The following is a 17909-nucleotide window of genomic DNA, read 5'->3' on the forward strand; positions in this document are numbered from 1 at the left end:
CATCTGCTCATCTCCTCACCTCCTCACCTCCTCGCCTCCTCTCCTCCTCGCCTCCTCATCTGGTCACCTCCTCGCCTCCTCACCTCCTGGGCTCCTCACCTCCTCACCTTCTCGCCTCCTCGCCTCCTCATCTGCTCATCTCCTCACCTCCTCACCTCCTCGCCTCCTCTCCTCCTCGCCTCCTCATCTGCTCACCTCCTCGCCTCCGCGCCTCCTCACCTCCTCGCCTCCTCACCTCCTCGCCATCGACCAGCGAGCTGCAGCTGTTCTCTGCCATCCGCTGCCTCACACCGAGGACATGTGCTGTGCAGAGACCCTCGCTCCTTCTCTGAGGCGGCCGACTGGAGGACGTCTCCCTCCCGTTCTCTGCTTCCACCTCGTTCCTCTCTGTGACACACAAACTCACCGCGAGCCTCAGAGCCGCTCGGCTCAAGGTTCTCGGACTCTCTGCTAATAACACCATCTAGAATTCACGCCCTCCAAATAGGTTAATGCGTTTTGGCCCAGAGGGCCCCATCCGCCTCCACAGCAGGACTCTCTTCCATTAAGCTGCCGCGCTGCCGCCTATTAGCTGCTTTTGTGCGTGTGAGGCCGCGATTCTGCAAAGGAGCCGTGTGTCGTCCTGAGGGCGTCGCGACCCGGAGCTGCTCGCCGCGCGGCGCTAACTGCTGCAGGAGAACGGTGCTGTGGCCCCTGACAGCTTGTTAAAGACTGGAGCTGTTGTGTGTCTGCAGGAAGGGCACACTCTGTAAACACACACTCCTGTTTGTTAGCGTGTGAGACAACACAGTAGGCAGACAAACAAGTGCAATGCAGCTGAATTCACTCAACCTCGGGGAAAAACTTCAGCAAGTATCAGATCCTATTTCTACAGGAGCTGGTTTGTGTCAACATGACGGAGGTGTTGGTTTTTATCAAAAGGTTAATAGTGAATTTTAGTATTAGACAAACAACATCCATCTCTTTCATTTTACACATTAAGCCTATGATGAATACATCTTTGAGAGCGCAATGTGCCTTTTTTACCTTCTAACGTTTCATTGTTTTTGTGAGAGTATTTTAAGTATTGTTTCTTGTCAAGTCAGAAGGTCAAAAACATTCATTTTCAGTGTTAAATATTGGAAAGTGTGACAAAAAGCTCAGCGTTTAAATTTTTAACAATGAATATTATAACAAATAAAATGTCATTTACTTTTATTACATTACTCCATCCCCTCATGCGAAATATGAGTGGTTTTGAAACGTAGACGCCGTTTCCTTCAGGATGAACTTTCTGTGACGATGAGGCCCTGACGTGGTTTCACGGCTGGTGTCGCTTCCATGTTCAGTGTCATTGTGACCCCTAGTGGACACGCAGCCCACCCACCGCTGCTCGTTCACAGCATCACACAGAAACAGCGAAAGGAAAACATTTATAAAACTTGTATACATTTTGTTAAAATGAATAAATCATCTATTGCGATGTTTTGATTGCATTTCAGAAGCAACACATGTCCTGAATTGTTTTCCAGAAAGTATTGGAGCTAAAACGCCCCAGGCCCTCGGCTCTGCTCTGTGTCTATGAGCATTTATTTGTATTTAAGTAGACTAAGCCATTATTCATAATGTTTGATGCCAGAGTCAATAACGGCTGTACAGAAATGTGAGTTCAATTGCTCTCAATTGTCTGAACTGCAGTTCAGTGCATCTGCCTTTGACGACAATAACGCAGACGCTGAGTGTGTACTAAAGCCTGAACAGATTCTTTGCATAAATGTGATGGAGCCCGTGACTGACTGGACCGGCCCGTATCGTCATGAGGGAAATGGATCGGACCCCCTCTGAGACGCTAATTCTAATGGATACAGGCGACTTAGGAGCTGCCCTCACCATGTGAGATGAGGAGCAGTCCGGAGGAGTTGCCTGTGAGGCGCGATGGGAGCGGGCGGACGCCTCCTGTCTGTGCGCTTGTCCATGTTCATGTGTTCTTCTTGTGACTCGAGCATCATATTGCATATTTTACTTTGTTGTTAGTGTAACTCTGTGTCGCCTTCTGAAAACTAAACTCCTTTATTGATATAATGTTCCTTTGTCCTCGCTCCATTTGGTTTACTAATTTAATAGTGTAGTAAACATGCCTATGGTGCCTGTAGTGTTTTGTTAATAACCTAAAGATAAAGACTTCCTGCTTGGAGAAATGATTGACATATTCTCTCTTATTCTCTCTTATGTGCTCATTCTCTGCTCCTTCTGAGGTTAAACCACTGTTGGGAATTTGTCTTGCAAAGTCCTGGGGATACAAAATCAGGAACAGCATTCCAGTAGATTCTAACCTGTGTGACTCATACACGTATATTAGAAATGTTTTGGTTAATTCATACATACCGTACTTGTTGTATATTGATCATTATGTACCAAATTACACAGAAACTGCAGTTCTGAAGTTCGACTCTAAGTAAGATGAGCTTCCACTCAAGTCGAAAGCTGTGGTTCTGGTCCATTATATCTTAATCGCTCCTGTTTGTGCCTGGAGAACAGCTGTAATGAGCCGCACCCACCAGTAGAGGGCGCCCAGTGAGAAGTGGCTGCTCTCGAAGGAGGAGCAGCTCTGCCAACTTGCCCGGCCTTGACCACGCACTTGGGAGGCCATCATTTATTTTTGGAGCCCTGTGCTGCTTGGCAGCTGGGAGGCTGAAGGGGAGCGGGAGGAGGCGGGCGGCTAAAAGGAGCGAGGAGATGCAAGGAGAAGGAGGGGAAGCAGGGGAACCCGTGCCAGCGCTGCTGACACAAAAAGCATTGTCCTGATTTAATGGCTGTGAAGTCTCGCCTCCCCCTGGTCCGACAAGATGCTGATGCTTAATTAGGAGGCACATCCGAATGCGCACACACGACAAAAGCCACACACAGACGCGCACCTCGGCTCAGCCGACCCCTGAGCGAGCGCCGATGATTCAATCGGGCTCTGCCCTCGCAGGAGGTGAGTTATGAAGACGGAGAGCCCTCTGCTGTAGCACTGCACAACGCGCCGGGGCTCCTTCCAGGACGGCGGCTATAAACTTGTCACCGGGCTTTAATGTGCAGAGTTAAACCTCTGATGAGTCATCAAGTGTAAAATCAAACAGGCCCATAGTCTGTGATTCATAGCTGCACTGGGACTTGTAAGCGAGTCTGTGTGATGACAAGGGAACAGCAAGGGACGATTCATCCTCAAGCATGCTCTTTATGTGGTCTGTGGCAGCGTCAGACAGACGTGATGACAGGTACCACCCACTAAACTCTTACAATTTATGCCTCCTGGATGATGAGTTCTTTCACCGTAACAGGTGAGAAACTCGGACTTTCTTTCAGTTATTAAAAGACTGACGCTCTGTTCTCATTTTACTGCTGGGACGATGGCGGTTAATCACACCTACACGCAGCGTTTTGTATATTTATGTAGCATTTTATAAATTCATGACAGGACTGTGATGCTAATAAACGATCGTGTAATCTATTAATTACAAAGTTTTGATCTGAAACCAATTTAATCGTTTATTTAATGTTTAATCCAACGCGTTTTGATTGAATGACCTTGTTCGTGATGTAGAACATTGATGGCCCTGTGCTGATAGCGTGAGCGTCTCTGGGGCACGCTGAGAAGTCAGCACACATAACATTAATATGCACACGCATCACACTTGCGTTACAATCGTTCCCCATTTTCTTTAAGGGTTCGACCCAAATGAGCACGAGTCCCATTTGTACAGGTTTCTTTTTTTTTTTTTTTTTAAGTGATCGGACTCATTTTCCGTTAAACAAAGCCACAAAATCAGTGTGAAATGTTGTATGAATATTTTACTGTCTCTTTACACAGAGAAATAAGGATGCAAGGCAAACTCATGTACAAGCGCCACACAAATATCTGCCAGTGTGTTTCTTCAGTGGGTTTACGTCCAAGCGTCTTAAAATTTTCTTCTCCATTATCTGGAAATGCATATTTCTTAATTATTCATCGCGAGGCATTGAAGCACCCAGGTCTTTTAAATTTTTTATTTCTGCTCAGCTTCAAACAGTGGATCTTGTAAAGGGGACCCAGTTTTGGGTTGTGGGAATTGCTGCGGGGCGAAGCTGACAGGATTTTCAGTCTCGAGGCACCTCTCGCTTTTTCATTACAGCAAAGCAAAGGGAACAAATCCAGGTCAATTAAAATAAGGAACAAGAGGGGCTGAGTGGCTGAGAGGCCTGGCTGCACAGAGAGATCAGCACCAGCATCGGCCACAAGAGGGCACAAGGAGCTTAGATATGTTGACGGGGAGAATGCATCTTATACCAGGACCTTGCACGTTTCATTTGAAGGTTAAATGAGTTTTTACTAGGTCCCAATAAAGAAAAAAATATGATGTAAGAATATGCTTTAAGTTGCAGTTCATCAGCTGAGTCAAAGGCAGCAGCTCCTCACATCTGGATCCTCGTAAATGTCAGATGTGTCTTCTTCCAGCATCTTACCTTTATGTGCATCTTCCTACCAGCCCCTTTTGTTAGAGGTGTGTGTGTGTGTGTGTGTGCGTGCGTGCGTGCGTGCGCGTGCGTGTGTGTGTGCGTGCGTGCGTGCGTGCGTGCGTGCGTGTGCGTGCGTGCGTGCGTGCGTGCGTGCGTGTGCGTGCGCGTGTGTGTGTGTCAGTCATTAAACTCGCAGAGTAACACGCCCACATAAAAGGCATCGCTGGCTAACCTAGGCAGAGTCACATTGAATTTAATGGCCTCCTGTTCCGCCGCTGCGCTGCTCGGGATTTCATACATTCATTCTCGCTCGTCTGCCTCGTAATGTGGCGGGACGCGAGTGTTCACGTGCATTCTCCCCGTCTCTCCCCCGTCTGTCTGTCTCACACGCCCTCAGACAGAGGCCGGGTTCAGGCCCGAGGCTGGAACCCCTGGCTGATGAAGGCCCGGGCTCACGTTGTTCAACGTGTGCGCCCTTGTGTGTGTGACGCTAGCTTCCTTATGACCTTCCTGACGGTCGGAGAGGGGCTCGAGCCATAACTCCCCCGTCCGCCTCTACCCTTGAGCAACATCGCTCTGAGATCAGCAAGTCAAATGGCTGAGCTTCTCAAACACACACCCTGAAAATAAAACACTCGTAATCAATAAATAAAGCTGCAGAGATAAATCTGCTCAGCTTTATTTATCGATTGGTCTGAAGCCTCGCGGAGCGCGGCCTGTCGACGCAGCGGTTGCTAAACACAGAGCTGTGTGATCAACTAGGTTCGTTTACTAATTATCAGTTAGGAACGACATTAATGAACTCACTGTTGTGCCCGAAGGTTCTGTCCGCTGTCTGCTCTGATTTCATGCAGAAACAAACTTCATGCACATGATACGTGGCCACCTGATGAACGTCAGGCCACGTTTGCGTTTACGTTTGCTTCGCCCTGGGCGCTGAGGACCCTCAAGGGACGGATCTGGTCCTCCAGCGGCGCAGGTGTGGCGACTTATTTGAACATTTGCAGGAGAAAGAAAGCTTTAAAGTTCCTGTTTTGTTCTCATAACCTTTTGAAATGTGACTTTTTCAGGCTGCTCCGTCGCCAGTGTTTGTTTTATAGAGCCAGACCAAAAATAGAAGAACAAAGTAAGACATAGAAGCGACCCTGGATAAGAAGAGCAGGACAGAATTAGACCAAATCCCAAACAAGCGCAGCCTACAAGCCTTTGGGCCGCAGCGTTCGGGGGCAAAGGTGAATGTCTTGACTCCCGACTGCCGCGCAAACATTTCCACTTCCTCAACATTTCATCCAGTGACACAGCAGCAGCCTGTGGCCGTTAGTCTGAGAGGAAACAACAACAAAAGACTTTTGCAATACCATTATTACCATTTCTGGGCGCTTGCCAGAAACACTCCGGATTACCTTGCATGGCAGACAAATTGGCAATCGGACTGCCAGCATAATGGAGGCTAATTGCCTGAGTGCGGGGTTACTTTGTATTTCATGCAAATCTCATGTGCATAGTAGTGAGACTTGGCTGACATACAGGACAAGCAGTAGCCATTCTGAAGCAAAAAGCCCACTTAAAAAATGTTTGTTTACCTCATATCCACTAATTATTGTTCACAAGCACTAATGACCCCATTTTTAAACACTGAGTGAGATAAGGTTCCAAGATAGACGCTGATGCAACAACTACTGCACAAGATTAAAACACATGCAACCAAGCAGATGTGGAGTTCGGCCCATTGTCTTTATAAAAAACAAATTATAAAGATAAATAACCAAAAAAAGTTTCTTGGTTGGTTTGGTCATAGCTTTGAAGAAATCAAGGAAATAATCAATAACTGGCAGGAGGAAACGCGACAGACTGAGTTAAAAGGTTCAGGTGAACTAATATTACGCAGTCAACATATATCAAATATGCTAGTGTTTCCAAAATAGACCCTGTTGGCTGCAGCGTTGTCTGAGGGTCAGGGTTCAAGGGCTCACATGGAAAATGTTTCTGTGCTGTGCAGGAGATTTCCTGTCTGTTGTCCGTCCTGTAAATCTGCCGTTGCTGGTGCTGCCGTGTGCGATCCAGTGCAACTCATGCACAGCAAACGCCCCGAGTGGTTCTGCTCCCTGGCCTCCTGAAGGGCACCTAGTTACGCTCCCCTGACCTCACCATCTGCATCGTGCTGCCATTTGGAGCCAAGATAAATCACAGAAGCTGCTGTCCACGCTGGGAATAGCTTCTTCCAGATAAGCGGGTCAAGGGTCACATTTCGGGCCAGAGTTTACAGTCCTCGGGGCTAAATAAAGAGCCTGGGGGTTGCAGAGTGGCACAGGCTAGCGCCGGCCCTCACGCTCAATTAGGATCAAAACAAGCATCAAACTTGAACTTGGATTTATGTTACTGGAAAACTGCAAAGTGCAACGGAGAAGCTGAAACGGAGACCGTCACGCACGTGAACACGCGTTTCATCCTGTTTAATTCAAAGTGAAAACTGACATAACTGATTAATGGACCGAGGGACAAATAAGTGGCTTCAGCACATGAATCAGTAACAGCTGTTTCTATCATTAGCCTGCTATTGTTAAACCGTTTCGAAGGTGTTTGTTTACTCGGCGCTAACCCTTACAGGACCTCGGGACGCAGCCAGAGGAATGTGAGAACGCCAGAGCAGAGACGCCGCCGTCATCTACATCCTAAACACATGAAACGCTGTCAGGAGGTGAGCGCTGGTCAAGTTCACACAGGACAGCGCCGATCGCAGTGTGCGAGGAGCGAGGCCTCCGTGCGCATGCGAAAACAAGCAGCGCGCTCACACCAGCAGGCAACAGGTACGGCTTGTGGTTGCATTTAAGGGGCTCCTGTCGCCCCCCCATTCAACACACACACACACAGATTCACCACATTCTGTGAGTGCACACTGATTTAACATGCAGCGCTTCACCTTGACACTGGTGAGCAAAAAAAAGAGAATACCTTAAACATTCTCCATCTATCAACCATCGCTAAGTCATTCACATGAAAAGCCTCACGCTGAATAGATTTGCATAGAAGAAAATAGAAATGTGTCCTTGTCCAAATGAGAACATGGTACAGCCAAACGTTGGGAACGCTGATTTCAGCTTGTCCTTGTCATCTTTTTTTTGATCCCTCATGAGGCTAGACAGTCATGCTGCAGTGATCAGTCAGGGTCAAAGTCATTCTCCACTAACCCTCCCTCCCTCTCCTGTGACTCTACTGTAGTTTTGTAGGTCTGGCAGCTGGTGGTGCTGTAAGACTTGAGTCTCCCCTCTTGCTTTTTCTCCTCCATAACAAGGCTGTCACCTATTCTATCCTCCTTTGTCCTCTCCCCTCCATCACTCACCTCCATACGTCAACGCTGAGCCACTGCAGCATCCTCGGTCAACCCCTGAGCCAGCCTGCTTTGATGGGGGTGAGCGGGGACCGGTGCCTGGCGCACGGCGAGGAGGCAGCTTCTAATACAAAGAGATGCATTCTTCATGTTCGTCGTCTGCATTAATTTGGTGAAAGAAAAAAATGAAGCTTTGGAGGGAAAAAAAAGAGGTTGAGAGGCTAAAATCAATACTCAGATGTTGACATGCATACGGACACGCCAAATGAAAAAGTGGCTGCATCACTTCAGTGTCTTTTAAAATGCTCGTGGTTCAGTTGGGTGATGTCTGCCACCGGGTCATTTGTGTGAATGGTATTAATTGGGTTCCCTGTGAGGCCACACAGCCAGCGGCTCAGTTATGATTCCAGAGGGTAAATATTTGCCTGTGCTAACCCTCACTAGGTGCCATAATGATTCTTTGTGTGTTGCACTGTGTACAATGCGTTCCTGTGTACACATCACTCAGTGCCTATGTCTCCCTCTGAGTGTGCGTGCGTGCATGCGTGCGTGTGTGTCTGTGTTCGTGCTACAGCTCAATCCCCCAACATTCCCCTCTCTACAGCTGCAGCTCGACAGAGTTTGATCAATAACGCGTCCTTCATCCTCAAGTCGGACCTGACCTTGGCAGCCTTTTGTCTCCTTCCAGGGGCCAGAGTGCGCATGTACAGGTTGGAAAACAAGCCTCTCAAAAATCCACCCTTGGAAGGAAAAGAATTCCCCTCACTGCCTCCACACTACAGCATTCTCATTAAGAGCCTAATGAATCATATATTTATAGCGTCTTATCTTAGTGTAATGAGGTGATAACACTTCTGAACTCATTTGATAAATCACCACAGGCCACGCTGAAATGGAATAAACTTCCAATTTCTTGAATATTATGCGGCTGCATTTCTTTTCATAGAGGTTCATCAGCGGAGACGGCTGAGCCAATCTAAGCCTGACGCGCGAACAAAGAACATCTACGCTCAGTCATAGATCACAAAAGGTAGGCTTTGTGTTCGGAATCATTCAAAAGCACTAAAACATGGAGGACGGCTGCAGAGCACAGCGAGTTGAGCCGATAGATCTGTTTACATGTTAATGCAGCCTGACGTAGCCTGCAGGTGGCACCATTTATAGATTAGTCCTGCAGTCACACTCTTTTTGTGTTGTTCAATAATGGATATTTGAATGGCCTGCGAGTGAAACATTTTCTTGCACAGGTACATATTGAAACTATCCATAATGCTGCATTATAGCAAGCAACAAGTTAATTTAGTATGAATAGGCACTCCATCATGCAGTCATATGCACCATGATTTACACTATTGGATACCAGCAAAGTCCAGATGCAGGTACAGTACATTACTGGATTGAAGCAAACACTCCATCAGGACAAAGCTTTCAAGTGAAGTCCTCGTATTAAGCTGTACGAGTACTTTTAGTAACATTACTCATGTTCAATTTGAAAACAAGAATGCCAGAGATAAAAGCTAAACAAGGATCAAAAAGATCTTTCATTTAGAAAATTTGCTTTTATGTGGGACATTACTTGAATAGTTTTACAAACAGACGTTCATCAAATTACTTATAATGAGTACATTTGTACATAGGCTATTCAGTAATGGGTTTCTGCAGGCCTGTTGTATCAAGATCAATTACAAAATTAGCATATTAGTACTGACAAATTACAAAATTATGTTCTAATCCTTTAGGAGCCTCATGGTGTAAGAGTGGAAGATTTGCTCTGGGGATAAACTTTGAGTGAATAGAAAAAAAAGAAGAACCCTTATTTTACTATGATCCCACTAGAGAAGCCTGAAAACATTATTCAAAGGGTGAATTATAGGATATTACAATATGGTATGCAACTCATGAGAATAAATCTTTTTTTAAAACTGTTCATGTTTAAGTGAGTGACAGACTCAAACCACTAGTTTCACATTTTTACACAAATAAAAAAGGTGCAGTTGTGTTTACCCCATGATAAACATAAAATCAGGCAAAGTCAAATTTTTCAATTTATTAACTTATTTCACTTTTACAAAAACAAACATTCTTCAGGACTTCAGATTTTACATAACAAAAAAATGACAGTTGTCCACTGGCACATCAACGCTGAAAAATAAAAATGAAAACAAAGCCATGATCGTCACTACACTTTTCTCTTCTGAGTGCTGATGTAAAGAACTGAGGAGGGAAGAAAACAGAAAAAATTAGAATTGAATGTGTCAAAATATTTATCACAGCACACTTTTGGATCAAGAGATCATCACGCTTGCGCTAAAAATGTTTCAGATTTCTAGGAGAAATGAGTTTCTAAATGTGTAATATCTGTCAATGTCTAAAATGTAAGTAACAAAACAGAGGGAGAACTGATTCCCAGGGGGGTCCAAATGAGTTGATCCCAGCAAACAAATTGCAGTTTTGTGATGATAAGCACCAGATATCAGATATTACTGATATGTACTATATAAAATAATTGCTACAATCCACATCAGAGATGAATAAGCTCCTCACATGGAGAGTGTTCTATTTAAAACAAGGTGCATCACTACAGAAATATTGTAGAACAATTAAAATTAAAAAATGCCCACAAGTAATCCACTTACTGGTATTTGAGTGAGTGGGTTTAATACAGTTTATTTATGCAGAGAAATAAATACATACAAGACTATGACCATAAACAGATCATGTAGGTTAATGTGTCACAGATAATCAGCATTTTCCTTTAGGAGCCATTTACGAATTTAATCTTACCATTGTTCCCTCTTAGAAAAGCATCTCCATACTTGTTTTTGAGCTGTCCATTGACATACTCCTCAGTTTGCTCGATGGCAATGTTCATGTAGCCATCCAGGCAGGCCAGGACACCTACGGACGGACAGACAATGCAGGTGCATCACGTTTGCTTCAATTGCGCCACTCTTTGACACTTTTCAACCGAATTAGCTGTGACATGCCAGCTGCATTACCTCTGTAATCCACGCCAGAGTTCAGTTTCACCACAACAGGTCTTCCAATTATCTGCTTCAGAAAGTCACTCGGGGTCTGCTTTCTCAGGCTCATGTTGACTGTGACCTGAAGGGAAAACAAGCAGCAGCTGTTAATACTGCTTCTGGGCAGCACTGTGTGTTAGCACACCGCTAGTCAGTTAGCACCGTAGCAGGAAAGTCATCATTCATCGATTGCACTCGTTTACGTAATCAAACAATAGGCGCATTTCACCATGAACATTTTTATATGAAGCAATATTACACTTGAACCTTCAGTAACAACCTTAGAACCATGTGTGGTAACAATGCTTAGCGCTAGCTGCTAGCTAATGAGTGCTGCTAACGCGCTATCAGGCCACTTTTAATGAGTATGTTTGTAAAGGGTCGTTATTCGTAGAAGTAAACCGATAAGAGACTTTGAAATAAAACCAGACTGACTGGATTGCGTGTATGTTACTGTTACAAATGTTACTGTTTATGGCGGCTCGTCGGCTACACATTTGAAAACATTGGTCTTACCCGATGAACGTTCCTCAGACGACTATGGGTGCGTCATGGGCCGCCTATTGACCAATCAGAGGCGTGCGTAGGACGGCGGCGAGTTGAGGACAAACAGCACGAACCGCGATTGCGCATCCCTTGGGTTAAGTCAAAACCCAATCGTTCACTCATTATTTTGACGGCGTATTCCCCGTGAACTCCACACAAAAGACCCCTGGAACTGAACCCAGGACCTTCTTGCCGGGAGGCAAGAGTACTAACTACGTGAAAAACTAGTTCTAACTGTTGCCCTGTGCCACATGGCTCAATTAGGATAGTAAAGATTGACCAGTGTTTACAGGTTAATGTAGCTGATATAAATTACTACTTGAGAAATAGTATACAGGGAAATTTTAGCTCTAAAAACATTTAACTTTATATAAAACAAGTCACAAAAATGTTAAACATAAATGAAATACGTTTTGAATATCTACTTTTAAATTAAATAATAAAGCTGAGCAATATAATGTCTGTACTAACAAATGTTTTGTCTTTTTTTTATAAAGTCCTAAAAATTGATGTACAATAATAATATCTAATATATGATAAAAGTAATTGATTGCAGATACAGTATATATTTGATTTGAATTTATGTTGCTGTTTTCACCGAGCAGCCAGAACCAATGCATACAAACCACCACCTGGTTGGAAACTGATCACCAGGTATAAACCTGGGCTGAGTTTAGGTGTGTTCTACCTTGAGGAAATGCAGTAATGTTAAGATGTTGGTGATGAATTCATACATTTTAAATAGAATATAAATCTGTGAAAGAACTGAATCAAATTTTTGACAGTAAGTTTCTAGGTTGTGTTGGCAATGCAACTCTCCAACTTATCACACTTATCATGTCAGAGAGAAAATTAGTTATTTTAAGGCTTGTTTTGTATAATAGAATAAATATATTAATATGGATGAATTTGGGATAATTAAGGACAGTGATTTTATATCTATTCTAATTATTTATATTTTCAAGATTTATTATTCTTCAAAGCACAGCTTTAACAGTGTATGTTTTTTAATGTTTTCTGTGATTGGAACTGGAATTAAAATTGCTCATCCTGGAGGTTTTGGATTTTATTTTGCAGCGGCTATGCTGTGTTGGGAAGGATAAGAAAAAGTCTAGCATCTGATAAAACTCCGGTGGCTGGGTGCATGACCCAAACACTGCACAGCTTGGAAGGTACATGAAAAATGTTGTAGGGGGGAAATAGGGATGAAATGGTTGGGTGAAAGATAGAAGAGGATAGACAGAGGGAGGATGTGCCAGTATGTGTTAACAGGGACAGAGAGGTTGAGGAAAGAGCGAGAGAGGGAGGAGGACAGGGAGAGAGGGGCATTGTGTGAGGTGGAATCATAAAGTACTTCTTGTGTGTCTAGACAGGTTGCTTGTTAGCAGGGCATGGCTAGCCCTGTGGAGGCTAGAGGTTAATTTGGTATCTGCTGCTGTGTTAAACTAAGGTCACTACTACAAGTCCTTAAGTCATAAACAAGAGTGGTTAAGAGCCATGTATACACCTAGGCACCACTTGATGAATATTCAATGAAGATTTTTTTTCCCTTTGTCCCCTGTTCCCTTCATTGTTGCTTTCTTTGAAGGAAATTTTAGATATAAGAAAACTGTTTGGCCCTCAAAAATGACCTCTGTGCACTTACGTTTATTTGTCCTCTGTTATCATAATTCATGGATTTAGTTTTAATAGGAAGTGACTTTTTGTTATTTGAAATGTGGTGCAGTCATTATGCAGCTCTGTCCCTGAGTGCACCAACTGTAACTACTCCTAGCCCAATTGCTCAATATCGCAAAAAACAATAATGTACTAATAATGTGGTCATTTTCACCACATCATAAAATTGGTGGTTAAAACTGAACTTACAGTAACGATCAGGGCTGTGCCTCCGCTGGCATTTGATGCGAGGGGTTTTTATATTCAGCCTGGTAACTGGGCAGGCAATAAGAAAATATGCTTGAACTCCTCTCTCGCAGGCGGCGTATTGTGGTGTCCAGGGGCCCCGAGATAAGTGTGTTTTGCTTGTAACCTGCAGAAAATTCACCACTGGCGGATAATAATTCAGCTGAAATGGGGTTAATTGTGAACATTGACACTGCGCTCAAATCATCATCAACAGCACATCCCATTTCACCATTTTACCGGCCTGCATGTTAGCAATGGCCACACATTCTACTGCCTACTGTATGTATTATTTATTATTAAAGTGTAGGAGGACTTACACCATGGCTTTTTTCCATAGCATTAATCTGTTTTACTTAATTTACCCGTTCATTTTCAGTGCAGACTGCTTCCCATTCCAGAGTTAATCCAGGTTTTCCTAAATGTCAAAGAGCTGGCATAATGAAAGAATCAGGTTTAGGGTTGTCTTGTCTGGAATGTGTTCTGTTCTTATCTAATCCTGTTTTAATGAATTGTATTTATTGTTTGTGTTATCATTTTGCAGTACACATTTATATATGTATGCATATGTCTTTTGAGACAGACTTTAATTTCATGGTATTTAAAGCCTTTGTGGTTTAACACCCAACAACATATCATTATTAGTATCAGACATAGAAGATGTTTTAATTGTAGTAAAAGCATAACAATATCAGTACCAGTAATATTATTCAATTCTTGTAATTAGGGGACAGCTGATTATCTTTTGATCATCACTTAATTCACTGAAGATATTTTTGGTTAATATTTTTTCTCCTAAAATCTCTGAAAATTGTAAAAAATGTCTGATACTATTTCCCATAGGCGAAGGACATGAGCTCCGACTGCTTATTTAATTCAACTACCTATTTAAGTACATTGGTTTACTATCAAAGTTGTGACTATCAAATGTTTGGCATTTTTTGGCATGAGTGATGAATCAATTATAAAAGTAGCCTCAAATTAGTTGTGTCTGAATAAAGTAACAGATGCATGAACCAATAATTGCAAGTCTAATTATTGTGTGTAACCTGCATGTGATGATTTGTATTTAACACTTACAGTATCATTAGGTAGATACTAGAAAACGTATAAAATCTCGATGTTTGGACAAACAGCAAGGAATTTGTTTCTGCGAAAAAATGCACGAATGTGCATCGAGTCTAACAATGGTCAGCCAGAAAGCACAACAGCAGTGCTGTCAATTCAAAGACAAATCCTGTCTCCATCTACAGACCCCTTAACCCCGAGGGGCGGACTAGTGAAATAGAAAGATTATGGTGACGGGGGATGCTATTGTAGGTGGGAAATGGGGGACTGGACCAAAGGAGACAGTGGCTTGAGGTGTGTAGGAAGAAGAAGGAGGGGGAGCCTTCCTCTTCCTCCCCCAAAGCAAAATGCTGGAATGGGTTTGAGGCGGGTGTAGTGGTAGAGCGGAAAGTCTAGACTGCACTGACCCCTCTGAAGCCAGGTTTTCTCTTCAGGTCAAGCTTGATATGGAGAACATAATGGAAAAGCTTGCAGGGGAGTTCAAATAGAAAAAAAAGGTATTGGTAGGCAGAGAGTCCCTGAGCTTGATTCTATGTAATCCCTAACTATATGGAGGTAATAGCTTGGAAGTGATGGGAATCCTTTCTTCATCAAACGGGGGCGAAACGTCGCTGGATGGCTCCATGTTTGGGTCTGTTGCCTTTGTTGCACCAAGGCTTGTTTGAAATGGGTGACTCGCTCCAAACTCAATGCTCTAGTGACTCGTTCCTCACCTGCTCTTTGCTCATTTCAACATACAGAGCTGCAAAACGGCCCAACCAAAAGTGGTGATCAGCCCTTTGCACGCAGCACATCTACTGTAAGACGTCTTTGTCATAAGCTATAAGGTATAAAAATGTATAACCTGTAGTCAATTACCTACAAGGTGCAAGGAGTGTGTCTGTGCTTTGGGTTTTGTTCCTTATTATTTCTGTGCCAATGACACATCGCTCAGCTTCCACTTAATGACTCAGCTGTGAGCAGTGACAGTTGCCTGGCCTGGGGGCTCCATGCTGAGAGAAGGGGGTGGCACAAGGCAGGTGAGGTGGGATGTAATCACTCCCAGTAATTTGGAGGAAATCCACTGAGCTCCTGACAGTCGGGATGAAAGCCCTCTGCTTGTTTCCCCTCTCCACAGTCACCGAGCTCCACAGCTTGCAAGAGCCTAAAAGGAGCGGTTCAGAGAACCGATTCTGCCTGGTTGGTGTCCCCCAGGGGTTAGTCCTGGGACCATCTCAAATCAGCTACAGCCCTGGAGCCATGTTCTTTCCCCCAAGGAGTGGTACCGCAGACAGACAGTCAGACTGTCCATCCTGCGCCGCATGGCCTGGGCAGCGCCAGACAGCACACAACTCTCCTGAGATCCCCCCCAGTGGAAAGTGAGCTCAGTGGAGCTTATGCTGAAGACTCCGCTTGTATGGGGCTGTCGTTCTCCGTGACACTCTCCCATGTCATTTTATCCTCTTCCACTTCCCTTTAATGTCTCAATCTGAGGCACAGAGGGGATGTATTGCATATCACCACATCTACATCTTCTGCTGTAACAAGGAAGATAAATTGGCTTTAATATTTTAAATAAATTATTATGAGGCATGTGATAAAAATAACGATACATTCAGAAACTAATATTACTTTCCCAACCTCAGCCTGTCTGTTTCACAGTTTCTCAATAAGATTTGGCCCCGGCCGCGTGCAGATCACCTAGCTGATCACTTCGTCACATTACTGTATCCTACCAAGTTGTCAAAGAGACACTGTAGTGGTTTTGCTTGATAGATGGGGAATGGTGCTTATACAAGGAGCCACTCCAGTGCGCCCATAAATATGCATCGTGACATTTGGAACAAAGCCCCTCGTCCTCTCTTTTCTGATGAGCTCTGCCTGCATACTATAACATATTGCCATACTGTCAAACCTTGTGGTTCATAGCCAATCTCTCTGTTCATCAGCTTGGCAGATAACCTCTAGACGCTGACGGATGATACGGGGAGACGCATTTAAGACTTTATTGTATGCGAAATCAGGAAGCAGCTTTGCAACGACAACGCTCGTGCAGGTAATTGATCCTTATTATTTGATGGTGGATGTAACGCGTGGTCATGTTAATATTTAAAACGAAGGTTTCTTGTTTCCCAGACGGTTTGGAAAAAGTCAATCACATTTTCCTATTGATCAACGACAGGTCGTGGGTGAGGACATGTTCTCACATTCGCAGACCATAGTAAGGCAAGCGGAGAAGAATGCTCCCTGTTCTCGCTGCAGCATTAAGAACATAGCTGGCCTCTTTCTCCAAACACCTCATTGCTTTAGAAAGGAATAAATATCCAAGACAGCCAGGAGCAGTTCCTTTCAAATCCCACACACACGCATCTCTCTCTGTCTCTCTCTCTCTCTCTCTGTCTCTCGCTCTCTCGCTCTTTCTCTCTCTCTCTGTCATTTGACCAGCAGTGCTTCCTGCCACTGAGGACCTGTGACTCAACAGCTAGAATACAGCAACAATCTCTTGCCCACCCTCTTGAATATTCATAGAAATAAGAGGAGTGAAGCTCAGACCCATCCATCTTGTATCCATCCACATTTATATGAAAAAAGAAGCGCGTGTCGGTGTGGTGGGGGGGCGAGCGAGCGCTCTAAACGAGTGCTGTGGGAGAGGGGGGCGTGCGGGGCTGTTTTACACTAATTTCTTTATCCCTTTCACAGGAGTGCCATGTTACAAGAGAATTCCTGAGGCGAGCCAATGGCCCGATAAATCTGCCGGAGCCGCTCTCTCAATTTGTCTCCGTGGAATGTCAGCTGGCAAGCGCCCAGACACTGAGAACCTCTTTTCACAATGCGCCAATCTAACAGACGAGATCCCATGTTGGAGCTACAGAACAAGGACTGGCATGGATAAATGGCCACGTGCGTTATCTAGGTCTCTTTATATCTGACTGTCTGAGGTCCTGCTCCTCACACGGCCTCTGAAGGCCACTTCCTCCCCGAGCTGGAGGTTAACCTAAATGGCTGCGTGGGTGACATTGACAAAATGCAGGTGTCACCAAAGAGGAACCTGCGATATGACACAGAAGCTGCGTCAGCCCGTCTTACTCCACATGACCCGCAGTGTGAACAGAAATCGTCCTGTTTGGTGTCGTTCATCACTGTGTCTCCCACATAGCTCGGTCCAGGTGGTGGAATGGCAGAGTGGGAGAACAGACCATGTTTGTGTGAAGATGCAACAACTATCTCTCTCTTTTTCTTTCGCTCTCGTTCCCTCCCTCTCTCCCTCCCTCCCTCCCTCCCCCCCCAAACAGACTGCTGTACCACTCTTTGTACTCTATTTAAAGATTGTAGGTTAGCGAACAACAAGATGCCTTCCCACCTGTACCCCTAAATGAGTCATGGGACATGAATGAGCTGATCATTTTTCCAGAAAAATGTGAACTAAAATTAACATTTTATAAATATATAATGAATATGTCACAGTATTAGTGTATTCTGCTTTCTTACAGAAATGCAGCAAGATTTTAACTAAATTAAGTTTGTGTTATTTATAATTTATAATATTATCTTTTAATTACTTTGCCCCACAATTAAACAATGCTTATGTCTGCGTATAGTCATTT

The 17909-nt window shown here is 44.2% G+C and overlaps 1 protein-coding gene and 1 long non-coding RNA gene across 3 annotated transcripts; one reads left to right on the plus strand and one right to left on the minus strand.

The window, feature by feature from the left end:
- The first annotated feature begins 2602 nt into the window (after window positions 1-2602).
- LOC121202453 (uncharacterized) lies at window positions 2603-17886 on the plus strand. 2 transcript variants are annotated; one of them, XR_008695423.1, is made up of 4 exons: window positions 2603-3302; window positions 7066-7265; window positions 16254-16360; window positions 17005-17886. It is a non-coding gene; the product is annotated as an uncharacterized LOC121202453 (long non-coding RNA). The 2 variants fall into 2 exon arrangements; XR_005898059.2 differs by lacking the exon at window positions 2603-3302 and adding an exon at window positions 4663-5690.
- Window positions 9819-11454, minus strand: lsm6 (LSM6 homolog, U6 small nuclear RNA and mRNA degradation associated). The gene is made up of 4 exons (XM_029161352.3): window positions 11326-11454; window positions 10786-10891; window positions 10571-10684; window positions 9819-10000 (listed from the first exon to the last, which is right to left on the minus strand). The coding sequence occupies exons 2-4, from the start codon at window positions 10877-10879 to the stop codon at window positions 9966-9968; spliced, it is 243 nt and encodes an 80-aa protein (XP_029017185.1). The 5' UTR covers window positions 10880-10891; window positions 11326-11454; the 3' UTR covers window positions 9819-9965.
- Window positions 17887-17909: the final 23 nt, after the last annotated feature.

The sequence above is a fragment of the Betta splendens genome, chromosome 1 (assembly GCF_900634795.4).
Source record: "Betta splendens chromosome 1, fBetSpl5.4, whole genome shotgun sequence".
In the NCBI taxonomy this organism is placed as follows: Eukaryota; Metazoa; Chordata; class Actinopteri; order Anabantiformes; family Osphronemidae; genus Betta; species Betta splendens.